The sequence below is a fragment of the Mesoplodon bidens genome (genome assembly GCF_964165515.1).
Source record: "Mesoplodon bidens genome assembly, chromosome: 16".
NCBI classification, from domain to species: Eukaryota; Metazoa; Chordata; class Mammalia; order Artiodactyla; family Ziphiidae; genus Mesoplodon; species Mesoplodon bidens.
In genome coordinates this window covers 13,460,085-13,483,983 of record NC_138173.1, presented here as the reverse complement: position 1 = coordinate 13,483,983, position 23,899 = coordinate 13,460,085, and the positions used below count along the sequence as shown (strand labels likewise).

Here is a 23,899-nt window from a genome sequence, read left to right as displayed (position 1 = left end):
TTTATTGAGGCATATTTTACATATCACATAATTCACCCATTTCAGGTGTACAACTATGGGTTTTTTTTTTAAGTAAATTTACTGTGTTGTGCAACCATCACCATAAATCAGTTTTAGAACATTTCCATCACTTTTATAAAATCCCTCATGTCCATTAACTGTTAATTCCCATTCCCTCCCCGGGCAACCACTTACCTACTTTCTGTCTCTAGATATGCCTTTTTGTGATATTTCATGTAAATTGAATCATACAGTGTACAATCTTTTGTGTATGACTTTTTTGCTTAGCATGTTTTTTGAGTTTTATTTATGTTCTACAATGTATCAGTATTTCGTTCCTTTTTATTGCTGAATAGCATTCTGTTGTATGGAATTGATATTCTGTTTATTCATTCACCCATTGGTGAGCCTTTAGATTGTTTCCATCTTTTAGTGATTATGAATAATGCTGCTTTCAACATTCACATGCCAGTCTTTGTGTGGATGTGTGTTTTCACTTCTGGATAGGTACCTAAAAGTGCAGTTGCTCGGTTATGTGGCAAATTTATGGAAATTACCAACTGTTTTCCAAAGTGGCTGCAGCATTTTATTTTCCTCCAGCAATGATGAGAGTCTCCCATTTCTCCCTCTCCTCACCAACATTTGTTATTGTATATCTCTAGAATGTAGAATAGCTGCTCTAGTACTGTGAAGTGGCGTCTCATTGTGGCTTTGATTTGCATTTCCTTTGACTAATGGTGTCAAGTATCTTTTTATGTGCGTATTAGCCATTCATATATCTTTGTTGAAGGGTTTATATCTTTACTGACTGAATAACACCCTGTGCATATTCAGCTCTTCTTTCTCTTGCTCCTTGTCATTACCTTTTTTTTTCACTACCTCATACCTCCCTAAGTTCTTTTTGCCCCTGAAGGTTTAGCTTAAATACCACCTTCTTTTGAGGGCTTTCCTGATTATTTGTTACTTACTACTTTCTACTCTCTTGGTCTCTTGTTCTCTTGTTCTTTGAAACTTAGTGCTTAATTATTTTAAAAATTAGAAAGATCTTGGCACAAGTGGACTTTAAATTTGCAGTTTGGACTGTTGAGCTTTTGATATGAGGAGGAACCGAAGGCTGCCTATAAGTTATAAGAATTAATCCCCATGTTGTTCAAGGGTCAACTGTATTTGCCATAGATGTATTTATGAATTTTAGGATTTTTTTGAGGTCTACAGACTATCCTCTGACAATATCACTGGCCTGAAAGTACCTTGAAATTTTTTGTTTCATGTATAACTTATTTCCTCTAACTCAATTTTATGATCATTCTTTTATTCATTCAACAATTCTTTATTGGGTATCTTCTATCAGTATGATAATGCAGGTTTAATAACGTTGGCACTATCACTAAGTGTGTGACCTTGGGTGTGTCACGTATCTGTGTCTGTTTTCTCCCATATACATTCAGAACAATAATAGCATGTATCTCAAAATTGCTGGAGGACCTAATGAGGTATTTTAAAGCACCTGCAGTGGAACCTGGCACTTGGTAACTAACTGCTCAGTAGATATTAGGTGTTATTATTATGTGCAACTTGTGGTAAGAACCAAAAATGCATTGGTGCATAAGACTGACAGGATCCGTTTCCTTACATAGTGTATACAGGCACACCTCGTTTCATTGCCCTTTGCTTTATTGTGCTTTGCAGACACTGCATTTTCTACAAATTGAATGTTTGTGGCAACCCTGCTTTGAACAAGTCTGTCAGTGCCATTTTTCCGACAGCATTTCCTCACTTCATGTCTCTTGTCACATTTTGGTAATTCTCGCAATATTTCACACTTTTTCCTTATTATTATATTTTTTTATGGTGATCTGTGATCAGTGATCTTTGATGTTTTTATTGTAATTGTTTTTGGGGCACCACGAATCATGCCCATATAAGACTGCAAACTTACGTGTGTGTTCTGACTGCTCCACCGAGACTGGCCATTCCCCTGTCTCGCCCCCTCTCCTCAGGCCTCCCTATTCCATGCGACACAACAATATTGAAATTAGGCCAGTTAACATCCCTACAGTGGCCTCTAAGCGTTCAAGCGAAAGGAAGAGTCGCATGTCTCTCACTTTAAATCAAAAGCTACAAATGATTAAGTTTAGTGAGGAAGGCATGTTGAAAGCTGAGATAGGTCATAAGCTAGGCCTCTTGTGCCAAACAGCTCCGTCATAAATGCAAAGGGAAAGTCCTTGAAGGAAATTTAAAAGTGCTACTCCAGTGAATTCACAAATGATAAGAAAGCGAAACAGCCTTGTTGGTATGGAGAAAGTTTTAGTGGTCCAGATGGAAGATCAAACCAGCCACAACATTCGCTTAAGCCAAAGCCTAATCTAGAGCAAGACTGTAACTTTTTAAAAAAATTTTTATTTGGAGTATAGTTGATTTACAATGTTGTGTTAGTTTCTGCTGTACAGCTAAGTGAATCAGTTATACATATGCAAATAACCACTTTTTTTAAGATTCTTTTCCCATATAGGTCATTACAGAGTACTGTGTAGAGTTCCCTGTGCTATACAGTAGGTCGTTATTAGATATTCATTTTATGTATAGTAAGGACCGTAACTTTCTTCAATTCTCTGAAGGCTGAGAGAGGTGAAAAGATGAAAAGTTTGAATCTAACAAAGCCTGGTTCATGAGGTTTAAGAAAAGAAGCCGCCTCCATAACATAAAAGTGCAAGGTGAAGCAGGAAGTGCTGCTGTAGAAGCTGCAGCAAGTTATCCAGAAGATCTAGCTAAGATGACTAATGAAGGTGGCTACACTAAACAACAGCTTTTCAGTGTAGATGAAACAGCCTTACATTGGAAGAAGATGCCATCTAGGACTTTCATAGCTAGAGAGGAGAAGTCAGTGCCTGGTTTCAAAGCTTCAAAGGACAGGCTGACCCTCTTGTGTTAGGGGCTTACGCAGCTGGTGACTTTAAGTTGAAGCCAGTACTTACTTACCATTTTGAAAATCCGACGGCCCTTAAGAATCATGCTAAATCTGCTCTGCCTGTGCTCTGTAAATGCAACAACAAAGCCTGGATGACAGCACATCTGTTTACAGCATGGTTTACTGAATATTTTAAACCCATTGATGAGACCTACTGCTTAGGAAAAAAGATTCCTTTCAAAATATTACTGCTCATTGACAGTATTCCTGGTCACACAAGAGCTCTGATGGAGATGTATTCAATATAACAAGATTAATGTTGTTTTCATGCCTGTTAATAACACAGCATCCATCATCCAGCCCAGGGATCAAGAATTTGAAGTCTTATTACTGAAGAAATAACATTTGTTAGGCTATACCTGCCATAGTAGTGATTCCTCTCATGAATCTGGGGAGAGTAAATGAAATCCTTCTGGAAAGTATTCACCATTCTAGAACATTCATGATTCATGGGAAGAGGTCAAAATATCAGCATTAACAGGAGATTGGAAGAAGTTGATTCCAGCCTCCATGGAGGACTTTAAGGAGTTCAAGGCTTCAGGGAAGGAAGTAACTGCAGATGTGGTGGAAAAATAGCAAGAGAACCAAGATTAGAAATGGAGCCTGAAGATGTGACTGAATTGTTGCAGTCTTATGATAAAGCTTTAACAGATGAGGAACTGCTTCTTATGGATGACCAAAGAAAGTAGTTTCTTGAGACGTAATCTACTCCTGGTGAAGCTGCTGTGAAGATTATTGGAATGACAACAAAAGATTTATTCAATAGAATATAACATGAACTTCGTTGATAAAGCAGCAGCAGGGTTTGAGAGGATTGACTCCAATTTGGAAAGTTCTGCTGTGGGTAGAATACTGTCAAACAGCACTGCATGCTGCTGAGAAATTGTTCCTGAAAGGAAGAGTCAATCGATGCAGCAAACTTCATTGTCGTCTGATTTTCGGAAATTGCTGTAGCCGCCCCACCCTTCAGCACCCACCACCCTGGTCACTCCCTCCGCCAGGTGAAGGTTGGATGGTTGATAGCAGTTTTTAGCAATAAAGTATTTTTTATTTTGTTTTTCTCCAGCGCCGCACAGCTTGAGGGATCTTAGTTCCCTGACCAGGGATTGACCCTGGGCCTACAGCAGTGAGAGTACTGAGGCCTAACCGCTGGACCGCCAGGAAATTCCCAGAGTATTTTTTTAATTAGGGTATGAATATTTTTTTTAATTAGGGTATGAATTTGTTTTTTTTTTTTCGGTACACGGGCCTCTCACTGTTGTGGCCTCTCCCGTCGCGGAGCACAGGCTCCGGACGCGCAGGCTCAGCGGCCATGGCTCACGGGCCTAGCCGCTCCGTGGCATGTAAGATCTTCCCATAGCGGGACACGAACCCGTGTCCCCTGCATCAGCAGGCGGACTCTCAGCCACTGCGCCACCAGGGAAGCCCTAACTCCTGTAATTTTATTTAATCCTTAACTGTTTGAAATGTGATGCTAAAGTCACATGTTTGGCTTTGAAAAAGTAAACCTAGCAGAATATAGACATCCAAAGGAATGTTATTTTTCAAAGTGATTCCTTACATTTATGCAATGTTTTATAAATATTTTGTTTAAAATTGCTTTCACGTATAGTCATCATTGATCCAAATTACTGCTTTTAATTGATCCTGTATCATCTTTATAGTTTGGGTTACAGGCTTCTTTCAGAATCTGATGAGAGTTATGTACTTTTTCTAAAACACTGCTCGCACACACACAATTTGACATTGGTTCACAGAAGCACTGAAGTTGAGAACTTCTGTTTTCTAGTCACATACCATTACTCATGCTTGGCTCCAAGCCACTTCGGGTTAATTGGCGAGAATCTGACTCCCTTTCTAGAAATTTTTCCTCTGTGAGGTTATTCATATAAAAGAAGGAAGCAGGCAGGAGAGAACTGCAAACAATGAATTCCACATATATTTTTGAATACTGGCAGTATTATGATAATTGATGCATACCCTCCCACCGTTACCGCTTTGAAGGAGACAGCACATTGGATGTGTAAGTTCTAATGTATTTATTAAAAACTTCATTTGAAGGCTTCCCTGGTGGCACAGTGGTTAAGAATCCACCTGCCAGTGCAGGGGACACAGTTTCGAGCCCTGGTCCGGGAAGATCCCACATGCCGTGGGACAACTAAGCCCGTGCGCCACAACTACTGAGCCTGCACTCTAGAGCCCACGAGCCACAACTACTGAAAGCCTGCGCGGCAGAACTACTGAAGCCCGCAGGCCTAGAGCCCGTGCTCCGCAGTAAGAGAAGCCACCGCAATGAGAAGCCCGTGCACTGCAACAAAGAGTTGAAATTCTTTCAGGAATTCTTCTCTCTCTAGCCACTAACTCCCCCTATCCCTTCAGAACTATTTTTATACAATCTTTTTAAAACCCTATAAACACAACCGCTCGCCGCAACTAGAGAAAGCCCGTGTGCAGCAACGAAGTCCCAACTCAGCCAAAAATAAATTAATTAAAAAGCAAAAACTGATTAACAAAAAAAAACAACTCTTCATTTGACCTTGTGTTTCCTTAGATTACCAGTTTAGTTTGTGTTGAGTATGTGCTGTTGCTCCGCAAGCTATGCTGTAAGACCAAAGGTGTCGTGAGAGGTAATATCAATCATGCTTGGTGTAGAGATGATACAGTTTGTTGGCTCTGTATAAATATCATTTTGAAGTGTATATTTGTACTGTCAATGCAGGAAAGAAAGCTGCTAAGCAACTTGATAGTAAAAATATGAGAGAAAATACTGAATATACTTAGGAAGTCATGTACATAACTTGCCTGTGATCAGTTATTTTTTTAATAAATCATTCTTTCCTGTTCCTTAAGTCCTGTGCCTTATCAGCTGTTCCAGTAATTTAATGTACTTGGTTTCAGGAATTTAATGTACCTGAAAGGAATGAAATTTGTGTTTCTTTCAAAATACTTTAAAATCTATACTTTTATGCTAATTTACAATGACCCATTTCCTCCAATTTTAATCTTTCCTTCTATATATAATGCAGTGGTTGTGTTTATAAGGTTTTAAAAAGATTGTATAAAAATAGTTCTGAAGGGATAGGTGGAGTTGGTGGCTAGAGAGAAAAGAATTCCTGAAAGAATTTCAATAATAAAGTTTGTTTTAAGTGTTACGACTACATAGTTTAAAAACCTAAATATCACTAAACAAACAAATCCAGTGTCTGGTTTTTATCTTATATCAGCTCAGGAGTGATGACTTTTCTTATCACATCCAGTATTGTCTATTTGTATTGTCCAGTGTTTCCAGAGCAATGTCAAAACTGTTTTGCTGTTTGTGGTCATCCTTGTAATGATTCTGACTTCAACAAGAAAATATTTCACAGTGAAGCACCAAGTGGTCTTTAGTTTGAGTATGCTACTTCTTAATTTGATACTTCAATATTTTTTTTTCTTCTGGATGTTTTTTCTTTAATAATTGAGAATTAATTAGTTTACAGTTGACCCTTGAACAAAGCAGGTTTGAACTGTATGGGTCCACGTATACGTGGATACTTTTCAGTAGTAAATACTACAGTACTACACAGTCCGTGGTTGATTGAATTGTGGATGCAGAGGAACAGCAGAAATGGAGGGCTGATTATAATTTAACCCTCACCTTGTTCAAAGGTCAACTGTACTTCTTGATTCTACTGTTGAAGGCCAACCTGAAGTAAACTGTTTTCAAGCCCTAATTCATTAAACTAGAGAGGCAGTTTCCTCAAAGGCTGTGTGACTGGGCATTTATTATAAGTTAAGAAAACTGAAAAGGAATTCCTTTTTAGCATAGGCTCAAACACTAGTCCAAGAAGTCTTAAAGGTACAATAAATGGATGTGGACATAGTGGATGAAACCCAACCGTCTGGCACTCATTTCTTTTAACCACTTTCTAGCAATGGATCTTAAACTTGTTTGTCTGTTAGAATCACCTTGAAGCCTTGTTAAAACAGACTGTAGGGCTCTACACTCATAGTTTCTGATCCAGTACGTTTGGTGTAGTGTCTGGTGATGCTGATGCTGCTGGTCCTGGGGCCACACTTTGAGAACCACTCACTGCTCTACAATATGTTTACCCTGAATTTTTCAGTTCACCTGCATCAGCTAATAAAAGGTTGCTTAAATATAGCACACTGTGTAGTGTGTAATACACTACTTTAAGACTAGAGACACTAGTTTCTGGATCACTGCTTACCAGCTGGCTGACTTTTAAGCCATTATTAAACTAATCTGATCTATGGTTTCCTTATCCATAAAGTGAGGAATTGAGGCTAAAATTAGGTATGTATAGAAGAGTGTTTTAAACTCTGTTGCTGCACAAATATAAAGTAGTATTACATACTTAAAATTGTTTTCAGTGTGTTTTAAAATACCGTGGTTTGTAATATTGTTACTTTCAGTATTTTGATAAATACTTACTCTACCGCTCCTCTGTTGCCACTTGTTCTTTTAATCTTTTTAGTGATGGTGTCTTTCAGTGTTTTCAGTTTAAGTGGCCTTGAATGGCTTTGAAAGGAAGTATATTAAGATGAATACAAGTCTTCAGAAGACTGTAAAAATATAAACATTTTGCAGGACCATGAAGATAACCTTGCAAGCTGAAAACATGCAAGCTATGTTAATAATCAGTGGGAAAAATTGTCATAGTTCTATGACCTTTAAAGATTTTGTCAAAACGTTAAAAACTCTGACTCTGGGTTAAAAGTGTTATAGGAAAATGGAAAAAAATAGGAAAACTCATGTTTAGTTCAAAGTAATTTAAAACATTAGAAACACTGAGAAAGTGTTTTTTATTTCTTTGTAAAAAAAAAGATTAGTTTGAACAGTTCTTGCCTTGTATAATTTACAATAAGGAGATAGGTAGATAAATAGATATAAATAAATGTTATAGTATGATATGAATTACTGGAGAAAAATTACATTCAACTTGTGTTAGGTATGTTTTATTAGACTATTTAAATGTGGACATTTAAAATATAATGGAATCATAGAATGAAACAGTTCATAGAGTCTATAGGATCCTTTGAACCATAGTGTTTTAGAGCAAAGGTCAGCAGACTTTTTACGTAAAGAGCTTTGTGGGCCAAGAGGAAAAGTCAAGGATATTGTAGCACTTAACATAACAAGAGAAAACAGATTTACACACATTTTTTCTTAATGAAATTCAAAATAAGATCAATTGAGTATAAATTTTGTAACCCTGGTCTACTAATGAGAAGAGTGGAATTCTTTTAGGGGGGTAACATTATTCTTCATTGGGCTTCAGAGTTAGTGTTCCCTATCATCAAATTGATCACAAATATTCAGCTATAAAAACTGTTCTTAAACTCCTGTGCTGTATGAAAAGAGGTGATGGGCTGGCTTTGGCATGTGAGACATACTTGTTGATCCATGTCTTAGAATATATTGTAAGTACCTTTGCAATCACCTAAGTAGTGAAGTGAGGGTTGTTTCCTAAGGTCACAGGGTTATTTAGTGACAGGTTATCTTATTGACAGGTGTTATCAAAACACAGTGCTCTTTAAAATGTTATACTACCTCTGATATGCTTTTTTTTTTTTTTTTTTTTTTTGCGGTACACGGGCCTCTCACTGTTGTGGCCTCTCCCATTGCGGAGCACAGGCTCCGGACGCGCAGGCTCAGCGGCCATGGCTCAGGGGCCCAGCCGCTCCACGGCATGTGGGATCTTCACGGACTGGGGCACGAACCCGTGTCCCCTGCATCGGCAGGCGGACTCTCAACCACTGTGCCACCAGGGAAGCCCTACTTCTGATATTCTTAATTAATGTATTATTTACTTAACCAGAATACTCTGTTTACTAACTATTGTATAAATGGAAATTCACTTTATGCAAAAACTGTCGCTCATCTCCCTGCTTCTCTTACATCACATCTTTTTTCTACCTTACCTGGTTTTTAGCAATACCTCAGCTTCTTAAATAATAATAATAATGTTTTTAAATTGAAAAATACCTCTAAAAATTTTATGAAGATTTGGGGCAGTTAATATATCATTTCCCTCTCATCTGTATTTTTAAGTGATTTAAATTATTTTTATTACATTTTTTGGTAAACTGTACAATTTTAGTAGCCATAAGCAGATCTTAAATATCAGACATTGTGAACTTTTATTTAGTAGTATTTTAAATATCCCCAGATAATATTTTCACATTGTCTCCCTTCTACTCCTGCCACTGGTAAAATGGAAGGAGCGTTGGTCCACAGAGTACTAGACTGAAATACCAAATATCAGTGCTTAGCACAGAGTAGGTAATGAATAAATTGCGCAATGACAGAGTAATTTGGCAGGGTCACTTTATAAAGGGCTTACTGTAATTTCTGGTACGTGGGAGGTGCTTCATACAAGATAGTTTTTTTTTTTTAAATAAATTAATTTTATTTATTTATTTTTGGCTGTGTTGGGTCTTCGTTGCTGCGCGCGGGCTTTCTCTAGTTGCGGCGAGCAGGGGCTACTCTTCATTGCGGTGCGCAGGCTTCTCATTGCGGTGGCTTCCCCTGTTGCGGAGCACGGGCTCTAAGCGCATGGGCTTCAGTAGTTGTGGTGCGTGGGCTCAGTAGTTGTGGCTTGCGGGCTCTAGAGTGCAGGCTCAGTAGTTGTGGCGCACGGGCTGAGCCGCTCCACGGCATGTGGGATCTTCCCGGACCAGGGCTCGAATCCACGTCCCCTGCCTTGGCAGGCAGATTCTTAACCACTGTGCCACCAGGGAACTCCCAAGATAGCTTTCAATAATTATTTATTTATGGGCTAGAAGTTGTTTATAATACCAAATTTAACTCATTTTGCTCTATATTCATAGGTACACCTATGTAATAGAGTTGTTTAAAAAACCGGGATCTGGGAGTTAGATTACCTAGTTTTGACACCTAATGAAACCAGAGTAGTCACACACCCAAGCCATGCAGCCCTTGAGCAAGTCTGTGCCTCAGTTTCCTAATCTTTAAAATGGAAATATGATAGTACAAACCTCATAAGGTTGTTATAAGGTTTAAACATGTTAGTACATGTAAAACGTTAACAGTGCTTGGCACATAGTAAGTTCCCAACAACTGTTGGCTGCAGTGGTAGTAATTATTAATGTTATATTTGAATGCTTTTCTTACAGATTTCAAACAGGTTTAATCAATTAACCAGATTCCCCAGTTTATCATTAAATTTAAGGTTCTTCTATTACAGGTAGAATTTATCTAATTTACCTCATCTCTTATGGATATAAACAGCAAAAGGGAAAATTTCCTATTAAATTAAGCATGTGTATTTTGCAGTGCCTTGTATAGTCCTAAGTAGAAAAATTGGTTAAATATCAACACATATATACACGATCAAGAAATTATAGTCCTGGCCTGATAATCTCCTTGAGATAATCCCAAAGGGGGTATATTGAGTTTTTTTCCCTAACCCAACATGTGCCTTATATGTTGTCACTTGAATACAGCATACGTATTATTCTGTTCTTAATCCTAGTGCTTCTGGTTAATGTAAAGAGTTACTTGACCCCCCACCCCCCAAAAAACTACTTGGAGAAAAGGAAATGCTTTGGGAATTAGTCATCTGTAATTCTACCCTATCCTTGTGGTTGTTAATGTATATTGTTCATATAGTTTTATAGAATTATTTGTATAAATTAATACATTTGGCTGCAACAGAATTCTAGTACCTAATTTTCTTTTGAAAGTGCATTCTCCCAACTTCTTATAGAATTTATAATTTATAAAACCTATAATCAAATCGAATTAGTTAATGATCTTTCCCTTGTCAAGTTTTCTAATGTATGCTTCTTTTTTCCCTCCCCAGAGGAAATAAAAGCGGAAACTGAAAAGCAGAGGTTTGTGGGGTTTTTTTCCTTAATTTGCAAACTTGTCAGTCTTGGCCAAAATAACAATACAATCATGTGTATTTTAGTGTGGCAAATTTTCTGCATGTGATCTTCATAAAATCAATTTTAAAAAAAATGATTTTTGAGAAATATTGAATATAATGGTAAGCATACTTATAAATATAAAAAGGCCTCATAAATAAGCAAGTAAGGGTATTTCTGAAATACCATAAGATATGCTTTTAAAGTCTTTGCTTAAAGACTTTGATTCATATTTAGAAAGATTACTAAAAATTTAATAACCTAAATAATTACTTTATTTAAATTAATTAATTAATTTAAAAATTTCTTCTTGCATTTAATTATAGCTCTGGCCACTAGCTTATGACCTATAGCAAATCACTTAACTTCTTTGGGCTTTGGTTTCCTCATGAAATATGGGAAAATGAAAATTGGTTTAGCAAAGTGCTTTGCTTTTTAGAACTGACATAGTGTATCATCAATATGATGAATGTGATATTTTAATCAGACTCTTCTTTTTTCATTTAGTCCTCCTCATGGAGAAGCAAAAGCTGGATCAGGCACCCTTCCACCAGTGAAATCAAAGACAAATTTTATTGAAGCAGACAAGTACTTCCTGCCCTTTGAATTGGCATGCCAGTCCAAGTGTCCCCGCATAGTTAGTACATCTCTAGATTGTTTACAGGTATGTATGAAATGGCACTATCCAAAAACCGTCTAATTTGAATGTGTTTCTAAGTAGTACTCACAACTGATGATTCAGACATTTTCCATGAAAGCCTTGATTATTCTTTTTGTGGTAAGAAACCAAATGGTTGCTTATATTCAAGAGAAACAAGAGTTGCAAAAAGATGTTTCCAGTTTAAGGATAGCAGAAATCATTAGCTTAGTGAGACACAAAATCTTTACTAGGGTTATCAATAATGGAAGTGTCATAACCTGCTGCTGATTTTACATACTTCATTATTTGCACTGATTTTACTGGATGCTTACTGTTTTGTGTAAAGCAGTAGGTTAATATTAACAGTTTAGTATTTATATTTACTGTGAAACTTTAGCTCTGACCTTCATTTATGTCAGAAAAATTCCTTTCTGTCTTCCTGTTTTACTTACACACACAGACACACATATAAGGATAAGTTCATTTCATCTGTGACCTTGTTTTCTCTGAAAAATTAATATCTAAGGCCTTCCTTCCAGGGTTATAATGGTAATGATGAATGAACAAATCCGTGATTTATTGCAGCCAGTGTCTGGAAATGGTTTTCTGCATATTCGCAGATCTAATTTGGAAAAAGATTTTGGGTCATTTGAACGTGTTAAGGTAGCTTTCACAAAAGCAGTATCAGTAATGTTTGGATAGAAAGCCGTAAGCTGTTAGAACTCACCAGAGACAAGTTCTAAGCCCTGCCTTTCTCAAAGTATTGCCTGATGGTTTTGCTATGGTTATTTTTCTGTTTTTGTGATTATTACAAGTGTAAATAATTTCACATGTTTATAGCTAATAAAGCTTTCTTTAGGAAAAGTTGGTATAGCCTTGGCTTTGATTGTACCTTAATATTTTTGTGTAAAAACTTTATAACATATGTTCAATTGTATATCGTAATTTGAATGTGTATTTAATTAGTATATATATATATTTGTTAGCTTAATTAGGATCTTTATTTTCTTTCTCTGTTTCAGAAACTTATTGCTTATGGGCACTTGACTGGCAGTGCTCCAGATAGTACAACACCAGGCAAAAAATTAATTGATAGAATTATTGAAACAATTTGTGGCTGTTTCCAAGGTCCTCAAACAGATGAAGGAGTTCAGTTACAAATAATAAAGGTAATTAATTACAAAAACGAACTTGTTATTCATAATCTATATTTTTTTTAAATCAGACGCCTCTTACCTTGAAAATATTTGGAGAAGTCATTTTATATGCTTTCCAGCTATAATAGAGGTCACTTGGGTGCTTTTTAGACTCCATCATATCAGGGGATTTTATTGTTGAATGCCCGGAGTTCACTAGGAGAAGAATCATTACCAAATCTCATGTTTTGGAGGCCCCCGTTTGAGTCTTCCAGAGCTTCCCAGTTTCTAACACGGTTCTATCTTCTGAGCTTTAGGGTTCCGTGTCAAGGTCCTGTGACCCTTCTAGTTCCTTCTACTACTGTCAGGCCGCTTGTAGTCTAGTCCCGTGTGCGCCAGCTTTCCTGCTTCCCTTGCACCTGTCCATCTGCTGAACCTGCTCAGCTAAATCCTGTCCTGAGTTTGTGCTGTGGTAAACCTGGATCATTAAATTCCTTTAAAGAAACATGACTCGTTTGTGTGTTCAGTCTACTATACATACTGAAGGTTTAATGTTGCTGCTAATAGTAGTGGTGGCATGTTTATTTGTTAGTAAAAACTTTCTTGTACTGTTAGTACTTTTGAACTCGTTTACATGTATGGAGTGTCCTTTACGTGTGTCTCTCACCCCTTCTGAGCCTTTCAGTCTCATAGCCGCACTTACTTCATAAGTCATAAAATGTCTTTATTCTAATAAAGCTATTCAGTTTGGCCTGTTGTTTGCAGTTTCATGTCAGTTGTGGTTTGTTTAGTATGTGCTCAGTGCCGACCCTGCATAGCACTGTGCAACATAGAAAGACAAAAGATATGAGTCCTTGCTTTTGAGAAATTGAGTAACCTAGTGTGTGACGACAGTTCACAGAAATTATAGCTGTTCACTTTATTGGAGGATTCACCTTAGGGTTATTTTAAATGCTTCATTTTAAAACGTTTGTAAGCATCTGCAACAGTAATAACAACAGCACATTGAGTTCAGTCTGTAAGTTAGATCTCAGAAAAATTTGAAAGTGAATAAGGCACAATATGTATCCTCCCTAAGTTGACATCTAGTTCAACAGATATATCATATGAAGCCTTTCTGTGCTACACTATGACAGAGTATTAATGCTATGCATTTTAGTAGACCAAAATACTATTCTATTAAAATGAAACTCGGACTGAAATAAATTAGTTGAATGGTTTTTTAGCATTTTGGGTTTGGGAGGATTATATGGAAACTACAACCAGGATGGGGAAAACATAAAATTTTTTAACAATTGATGATATATTGAAGGCAGGTAGAAAATCTGTGTACATTACCTTAAAGTGGTAATGGTGTCTGCAATGTTTAATTCTAATACAAAAATACCAATGTATTTTTGTGCTGAAACTCTGGACGCAAAAAAAAATTGCTTTAACTGTATTTTTTTTAAAGGCTTTACTTACTGCAGTAACATCTCAACACATAGAAATTCACGAAGGAACTGTACTGCAAGCTGTGAGAACATGTTACAATATCTATCTAGCAAGCAAAAATCTCATCAATCAGACAACAGCCAAAGCTACTCTTACTCAGATGCTAAATGTTATCTTTGCACGCATGGAAAACCAAGCAGTAAGTATTAAAAAATGAGAGAGATTATATAGAACACCACAGGCATCAACTATAGAAAAGATTTTAATGAAAATATAGTGAAATCTTTTGTGCCTGTGAAGAAAATGTCTTTCATTAACAGTTTTACGGACTGGAGATCTGTGGTATTGTTTTTGTTTTGAGGCTTACTGACTTGCTTGACGTAGGATAAAATACATTTTGAATTGTTCACAAATAGAATTTGAAAGATATCGATTGCCATCATCCTCATGGAAGTGTTTATGAATTGATATTTTTATTGCTCTCAAGCTTAGTAGATGAGTATAATGTAGATATCAAGTTACCTAATTTGATCTATTCTGGTATAAAATTATTCATTGAGCCTTTAAAAAATAAAATTTCTATAGTGATGAAATATATTTGGGGAGGAGGGTAAGAGATCAGCAGCTAGAGAATCATTTTTTTAAAAATTATCTAGGTCTTCATAATTAAAAAACAACTTCTAACTGTTTATCTGGAACTGATTGTAAACTTACAGAAAAGTTGCAAAAATAGTTACAGAGAGATCCTCTTTACTCTGGTTTCCTAATGCAGCATCTTACATAACCATGTTACAATGTTCAGAAGCAGAAATTAACACTGATATAGTACTATTAAATAAAGTAACCCTGATTACTTAGTTAAGGTGGTATCTTCCAGGTTCCTCCACTGAAAAGTTATTCTTTTACATTTAATAAATATCTCAGGAGAGATACTTTCAGACTATGCAAATATCCTGTTTTTTTCCTCATATTCCCCCACACCCAATTTGAGTATCCATTGGTGGATCTGACTGGCAACAGTTATTACTGCTTTGTTTCCCTGGTGGTGATTTTCTGTTTCTCTCTCTTTCTATATTTATTAGCCAGAATTATTCTCCTTTCCTATTTATTTATTCAGTTTTTTATTTATATCAATCTGTATTCATGGATGTTTATTTTATTCTATGTTTTATAATCCAGTTCTATCGTCATTTATTCTGTTGCCCCAGTTATTCCAGCTTTGGCCTTCTGTCCTTTTGACAATAGCCCCCATCCTTTTTTTTAGTTCCTCTTCACTTTCTGGAATCTCAAGATGTTCCCTGCTCACTTTGAATTTTCTCTGCTTCCCCCCTGGAGTAGTAGACACATAAACAGGGAGCCCTGGCTCCTTCAGTTGGAGAATGGTAATTGGATACCAAGATCTGAGTGCCAGGTGTGTTCACTGCAGCTGAGATGTTACTGCTTCTAGGCCCTCCCAGCAGACTGAACTAGGAAATACATATGTGTACAGTCACCCCACCTCCCCCACCCCGTGTGTGACTGCCCATCGGTATGTCTTAAAAGCTGTGTGTTCATACTGATGCTTCTGATTCCGGGCCAATACCACAGGGTTCATTTCAGCCTTCTCCCTTTACTTATTTGTAACTTTCTCTAAACAGTGAGAAATAAGGCTTTCATTTTTTATGATACATTATTTGTTCAGGCCTATTACACACATATAATAGTTTTAGAATTGCTTACTTATAACACTGTGAGAAGCAAACTTACTAGGTACATTATAGCATTTATATTTATTGGGTTTTGTTTTTTTCTTTGTCTTTAGCTTTACAGTATCCGTTCAAAATATTATTTTCCAAAGTTACTTAGGTTAGTTCTTTTCTTCTCCATACTCTTCAGCAGGATAATTTTATTACTTTATAATACAGTTAAGTTCGTTTGTTACTGCCTGTTTTCCATTTCAGTACTCCTCACATTCTGGTTTAATTGCTTATTTTTTGAGTCTGTTAAACACTACTATGAATTAAGAGTTAGTGGTAGTGTATAAATGGACATATATACACTACCAAATGTAAAATAGATAGCTAGTGGGAACAGCCGCATAGCACAGGGAGATCAGCTCGGTGCTTTGTGACCACCTAGAGGGGTGGGATAGGGAGGGTGGGAGGGAGGGAGACGCAAGAGGGAAGAGAGATGGGAACATATGTATATGTATAACTGATTCACTTTGTTATAAAGCAGAAACTAACACACCATTGTAAAGCAATTATACTCCGATAAAAATGTTAAAAAAAGAAGAGTTAGAGCTCTACAGAAATACTCCTCATTCCTATCACTCCAATCCTCTTCCTCCCTTCTTTCTACCCCTTGGATGTAGCTAATCTCTATTGTTTCTGGTTTATCCTTCTACATTTCTTTAGCACAAATGAGCAGATACACGTATGGTTTCATGTATCACCTTTCTTATATGAAAGGTAGCATACTGTATTAGTTATCTGTCACTGCATAACAAATTACCCCAAACTTCAGCTGCTTAAAACTAACAGCTTAGCTGCTTATCTCTCACAATTTCTGAGGGTCTAGAATGCAAGAGTGGCTTAGCTGGTGATTGTAGCTTGGATTTCACATGAAGTTGCAGTTGGCTGCGTGGATCACAGTATCAACTGGGGCTGAAGTCATTTAAAGCCTTCATTGGGCAGAGAAAGAGAGGAACAAGGCAGAAGCTACATTGTCTACCTTATGATCAAAAGTGGTCACCCAAAGAGTCATGTACCACAATCTTCATTGCAGCTCTATTTACAATAGCCAGGACGTGGACGCAACCTAAGTGTCCATTGATAGATGAATGGATAAAGAAGATGTGGCACATATATACAATGGAATATTACTCAGCCATAAAAAGAAACAAAATTGAGTTATTTGTAGTGAGGTGGGTGGACCTAGAGTCTGTCATACAGAGTGAAGTAAGTCAGAAAGAGAAAAACATACTGTATGCTAACACATATATATGGAATCTAAAAAAAAAATGGTTCTGACGAACCTGGGGGCAGGGCAGGAATAAAGACGCAGACATAGAGAATGGACTTGAGGACACGGGGAGGGGGAAGGGTAAGCTGGGACGAAGTGAGAGAGTGGCATGGACATATATACACTACCAAATGTAAAATAGATAGCTAGTGGGAAGCAGCCACATAGCACAGGGAGATCAGCTCAGTGCTTTGTGACCACCTAGAGGGGGATATGGGGATATATGTATACATATAGCTCACTCACTTTGTTATACAGCAGAAACTAACACAATATTGTAAAGCAATTATACTCCAGTAAAGATGTTTTTAAAAAAAAAAAAAAGTGATCACCCAGACCATCCCTGGCACAGTGTGGGAGGGGACTCTGCAAAGAAGTGAAAATCAAGAGGTAGAGATCATTGGTGGCCATCTTAAAAAGGCTGGCTACCACACATACTCTGGATACTCTTTCATACTCTTTTCACTTAGCAGTATGTCCTGGAAAGCATTCCATATCAGCCCTTAGATCTTCCTCATTGTTTTTTATAGATGCAGAGTACTTGAGCATGTACTGTAGTCTATTCAGTCACTATCCTATGTACTCTCCTATGTATTGACATTGGATTATTGCTAATATTTTGTAATCACATATAATAGTTTAGCTGCTTTTTTTTCAAAGAAGTGAATGAAATTTTATCACTTTTTAATAGAAGAAATATAAGTTTTATTGGTTTGACTTGTTCAGCAAATTTTACTACATTCCCTGTATGTTCTTGGCACTGTTCTAGTTCTCAGTTGTACCATGCTGGGCAAAATACCAGCACTGTATCACCACTACTTTCAAAATTCTTACAGACATAGAGGGGAAAGATGAATCTTAAATAATCACACAAATAAATATATAACTGAGTTATGATAAAGGCTATGAACATGTTTCGTGTCATGAGGCATATTAGTTCGGTGCTATGGATAATTAGAAAAGTCAGAAAGGGGAGAGAGAAAATTAAAAAGGCGAGGCAGAATAATTTTCCACATTTGCTAAAATATTCGAAGCTAGAAGTCTAATTCATTCATATATACGGCTGATAACTTTTCCTCCCCTTCCCAAATGAAATTCACTATAAAATGTTCAGTTCTAAAATTATTTCACAAGGGAAGTTGCTAATTTCTTTCTCTGTAACAGTGGTTTTCAACTGGAGGTGGTTTTGCCCCCCAAGCCACATTTGAGACACTTTTGATTGTCATGACTGGGGTGAGTCATGACCTGTAATGGGTTTCTACCCATTAGAGATAGGGATTGGGATGTTGCTGAGCTCCCTGCAGTACCCCGGCAACCTCCACCTCCCCCAGCGCGCCCGGTGCGCGTGCACACACACACCACAAAGGATTATCTGTTCCAAAGGTCAATAGTACTGATGTTGAGAAACCCTACTCTAGAAAGTGTGAAAGTGTATAGAAAATGTTTAAAGTTAAGTTCCTCTTTTTTCCCAAGGATCTTTCTAGAGTTTATACAACTCTGGAATAAGTAGAAAAAAACTAGAATTCAACATTATGCTTGTCTGTAATTCCAAAGTATGTGCTTGCCCTACTAAACCATGGTACGGATTAGCTGAAGTTAGGCTGAGGGTGAGATTGGACTGCAAGTCAAAGGTTCCTCACTGTTAATTTGGAAATGGACTTTCTCATGAATGGCCTAAAGCTTTGAGAAGTCCGAGAAGTCTCTTCTGATTCCAACTGTGTGCAACTAGTCATGCCCATCAGTTTCCTTATCTGTAAAATAAGGGACTTAGATCATTACAGATTATAAGTTTTTTCGTACCTTTTGGGCATTAAAATCTTTTAATTCAAATTTGTTTTATAAATTCATATGATTAATTCTGGTATTTCCTCATAACCTAGAATATTACTAGGAATATGAAATGTTCATATTTGACACTAAAATATTTATCTTTGTGGAAATTCTGTGAGAATGATTCCTATTAGGTCATGAGGATCAAAAGAGATGTGTCTAAAAGCAATAAAGTGCTAAAAAATGAAACCCTGTGATCTTGATTGTTACTGTTTTTAGCATCTTGTAAGTGAACCAGTTTTACACGTGGTATTACGTACATAATAATTTAGGTCTCCTAAAATAAAACTGGAACATTTATAAAGTTTTTTCATTCTTATTAGATGACTGATTGGGCAGAGGCATTTAAGTACTTGTTGCAATTTTATTAAATGTAACTATTATTTTTTAATTAAAAGACATTTGGCAAGGTGACATAAGAACCTGCTACAGAAAGGTACACACTGAAAGGTTCCCTCTCACTCTTGTTTCCAGTTCGGTCATTTGCTAACTTCTACCCCCAAAGGTAACCATTATTACTAGTTTCTTGTGTAAATGTCTAGACTTATTTCTGTATATATAAGTAAAAATGAATGTGTGTGTATTTTATTTCCCTGTCCACTTTTTTCCTCCCTTAGTGAAGCTTTTATTTGATTTTAGGTAAATCTACTGTTACATTGGCAACAGTCCAGTTATCATTCTAAGGTTATTAAAAATTAATTTGTTTTTAATTTTGTTTTGTTTCAGTAGTACATTTACATCATTCAAACACCAAAAATAATGACAAGAGGATATAGTGAAAGACTTCCATCTCTGTTCTTGTTTGCCAAATTCCATGCCCCTGAGAAGTAACCACTGTTTTCTATTGTTGTTTTTAGTATGTTTTAGTTTTTTATTTCTGATGGACCACGATTTCTAAGCCTAGAGACAAGGTGGCAGCTCCTATGAAGGATTTATAGTTGAGTGTAACATTACCCCTCCAAATTTTAAACAACTTATTTTGCTAATATTGGAAATTATTTTCTTTCTTTCCAGTTGCAGGAAGCCAAACAAGTGGAAAAAGAAAGGCATCGTCAGCATCATCATCTGTTGCAGTCTCCAGTAAGCCATCATGAGCCTGAATCACCTCAACTTAGATATTTGCCACCTCAGACTGTTGATCATATATCCCAGGAACATGAAGGGGACTTTGATCCCCATTCACATGATGTGGATAAAAGCCTTCAGGATGATACAGAACCTGAAAATGGATCTGATACTTCCAGTGCAGAAAATGAACAGACTGAAGCTGATCAGGCAGCTGCAGCCGAAAGTAATCTTTCTGAGAAGGGCTTGCAGGGGTTGGGAGGTGTGTGTTGGGGGAAGAATGCAGGAGGGCATTTTTGGTAAAGAAACGTGGAAAGGGTGATATGACTTAATGGGTATCAGGCACGTTGCGGTAATTGTGGACTTTGTCCATCCTAGGTGATAAAGTTTTCTTAAAATTAGTTCATAGCAAACAGGAGACCTATTTATTTAGTAGAGTTTTCTGGAATGTGACTGAAAATTTTAGGAAATCATTATAAGTTCACAAGATACTATTGTCAAAAAAAAAGGACTGAAATTAAAATATGAAAAGACATCTTTTGAATAACCACCTGGCATACAAAAATATTTATTTTTATATCCTGATGTGTAATGATCGATAAGATTTAGATCTTCTCTGACGGTGCTTTTTTCTCAGTAAATTTATAAGAAAAAGTTACAGGATTACAAAAATTAAATTGCATTTATTTATTTTACAAATGTGTTTCTCTAAAAATAATCACATGCAGTCATTTTTTCCCCAAACGTTATTCTCAGCTTTAGCTGTTCTATAAAACTGCCCGGAAACAAGTTTCTTCCCTTTGTTCCTCCTTAGCTTGGTGTCAAAAATGATGGAAATTCTGTTGCCTTCCAGTGTGGTTTTGTAGAACTAGGATGGTTAGGGCTTAGTTACAATTCATCTGAATTCTGTGTTTTTACTTTACTTTGAGGAAAGACTTCTATAGTATATTTTTAGCTTTTGATTTTTTTTTTAACCACATCTTTTCCATAACATAACAGTGGTTTGAATATCAGCAGTGTCATGAATAGGTGCCTTTTTACTCTTTTTAAGAGTACTTTATTTAGCATTTACTTTAAAGGGGACAGTTTTGATAAACCAAGCATTTCTAGTACTCAAGCTAATAATGAATCTATACTGCCTATATGATTTACATTTTTCTAGCCTGCGCTTGCTGAAATTTCCCCTACTTTCACTGTAAACTTATAAAGGAGCTGTTCAAAGAGCTAATCTATAATAAGGCTGGAACTTTATTTATTCCTCCATTTCTTCATCCCTGCATTCAGCAAATATTGATTTAGCATACTGTGTCCCAGGCACTGTGCTAGGACTTGGCGTTAAAAAAGCTGATGAAGGGCTTCCCTGGTGGCGCAGTGGTTGAGAGTCCGCCTGCCGATGCAGGGGACACGGGTTCGTGCCCCGGTCCGGGAAGATCCCACATGCCACGGAGTGTCTGGGCCCGTGAGCCATGGCCGCTAAGCCTGCGCGTCCGGAGCCTGTGCTCCGCAACGGGAGAGGCCACAAAAGTGAGAGGCCCGCATACTGCAAAAAAAAAAAAAAAAGCTGATGAAGATGTAGCCATTGCTCTTAGGGTGCTCATGGTCTGCCTGGAAGGTCAGGCATGTATAAATGAGGTGTAATGTGATAAATATCCTGCAAGTGGCATGCATAAGATAATTCTGCTGAAGAGAGTTAGGAAGTACTTTTGTAGAGAAAGTGATGCTTTAGCTGAATCTTGTTTGGATAAGGGAAGGAATTGCCTAGCCAGAAAATTTAGGGAGTTTTCTAACAGAAGAAACAACATAGGCCGAGACCCAAGGGGTGGAAGCATCTACTGTGTAGTAGGTACCACTGTAGGTACCTTTTAGGATACAGCACTATAAATAAGACATAATTCCTGTGGCATAGTCGTGATTATTTTTAAAGGTGTTTTTCTCACGATAGCTGATATAAATGAAAATTTTGCTTGTGAGCCGTTGGTTGAGAGTGCATGGTCTGGAATTAGATTATCTGCTTTGAATCCCATCTCTGTCACTTACTGGCTGTGTGACTTTGGACATAAAAGTTAACTTCTATAATCATTTCCCATATGCAATAAGTATTATTCACTGTTACTCTAATCTATTTCTGTCATAATTTATAAGAGAATTCACTTGATTTGCTAATCATTTTGTGCACATTTTAGTGACTGTGTATTTAGTTATGTTGAAACTGTTAATTTTTAGACTCTTGGTAACTTTAGCCAACTTGAGTGCAGGAATACAAAATTTAAGAAAGATGGAAAGATTGTATGTCAAGACATTTATATGTTTTTACTCCACAGAAGAATCTAAATGCTATTGTATTTGAATTTTTTATAAAATATGTTACTGATTTGATATGCTTATTTATCAGATTTCTCCTGTGACATTCAGTATTTTGTAGAATGCAGCAAACAGTAGATGAGGAGCAGTGAACACAGGGAGGACAGACTTCTGGAAGTCAGAGTTTTGAGTAGTGGTCCTTCATAGTAGTGTGAGTTGGGGGTGTGTGTAGACAGTAGCACCATAAGCTCACATGCAGTCTGAGGCCATTTGCTGTAGGGCAGTGGCTCCCAGAACAGGGACCCAGATCCCAAAGCATCATAAAGTGCTAACTGAGCCTTCCCGAGATATTTTCAGCATTTCAGAAAATCCTGGGGAAACTGTATTTTTATCTGCAGTAGTCGCTACAAACTAACTGGGGCTATCAAGTTTTATTAGTTTCTTGTGTGTTCAGAAGTTCTGATTGGTAGTTATGTCTGTTTTTGATTAATGTTAAATTGGGAGATGAATTCTTTTTTACTTACTAAATTTAGTTTTACATTGGATATGTGGAGTATGTTGGGGAAAAAATAGTAAGGAAGAGCTCAGATAGCCCTGTCTCTGGTTCTTCAAGGACCTTATCATATTAGAGCACAATGATGAGCTTGTGATTACTGGTGAGCCTAATTAATCAAAACAAGCTTTAATTACATTTGATATTATTTGATAAGTGTGGGACATGTTAGAAATGTTTCATTCAGAATACTTTTAAAAGTTTTGGTTCTTAAATAATCTAGAAAACTCATTTAAGTTGAATAGTCATTTAATAGCTTGTCAAACGAATATTGTTGAAATTGACTTGAAATGATAAAATACTTTAAAATATGGTTTGGTTAAAAGTTTTGAAGGTTTAACATGTAATTGCTTCTAGTTTCATATATCTGTTTTTTTTTCTTTTATTCTTAATTTCTTAGATTTTTTTCATTATAAATGTTTAGTAAAAGTTTCCAAAAAACTAAAATACTGTTTTCTTGAATTTTTCTTTTTTAAAGCATTATCTAAAAATGATGTATTATATGATGGAGAAAACCATGACTGTGAGGAAAAGCCACGAGACATTGTGCAGAGCATTGTAGAAGAAATGGTGAACGTCATCGTTGGAGGTACTGTATTTGACTTGAAATTAGTTTATTCTGTCTTATGTTATTTCATGTGACTGTGGGGACTATTTTATAATATGCAAAACAAAAAAGGCAAAAATTGTGTGTAGAAAAAATATTTAAATTTATTTGATTATAGATGAGTACTTTCTTTTTCTCCAGTTTCAGTTATAATCTGTTTATAAAAACCCACTGTTCCCCACCCCATTAAAAAAAAGGTTGATTACCATTTCATTTTTTGTTTTTATGTTTGCTGGGAGAAGGGCAAGGGTATATTTTCCATCCTCCTAAATGTGTTAAACTTTATAAACTAGAAAATGTTTAAATTGATTTGGTTTTTAGTATTTTGTATCTTTGGAAAAATTGTGATTTCTTATACCTTTATTATCATGACCCAAGTCATAGCTGATAGAGGGGCAGGTCCTATCATGGATTGTATTATAAACATTTTTTTAAGTTTGTTAGGAGTTTCACTCACACTTCTTGTGAA

General features: G+C 36.6%; 1 protein-coding gene across 2 annotated transcripts in view; it reads left to right on the top strand.

Annotated features, from left to right (window-relative positions):
- ARFGEF1 (ARF guanine nucleotide exchange factor 1) overlaps positions 1 to 23,899 on the top strand; it is a 133,565-nt gene that overhangs the window by 36,254 nt on the left and 73,412 nt on the right. For both annotated transcript variants that reach the window (XM_081258320.1, XM_081258321.1), the window contains exons 2-7: positions 10,798 to 10,828; positions 11,369 to 11,525; positions 12,524 to 12,670; positions 14,091 to 14,270; positions 19,919 to 20,195; positions 23,302 to 23,412. In XM_081258320.1, coding sequence (XP_081114446.1) covers positions 10,798 to 10,828; positions 11,369 to 11,525; positions 12,524 to 12,670; positions 14,091 to 14,270; positions 19,919 to 20,195; positions 23,302 to 23,412 — 903 coding nt within the window. The remainder of the gene's footprint in view (positions 1 to 10,797; positions 10,829 to 11,368; positions 11,526 to 12,523; positions 12,671 to 14,090; positions 14,271 to 19,918; positions 20,196 to 23,301; positions 23,413 to 23,899) is intronic.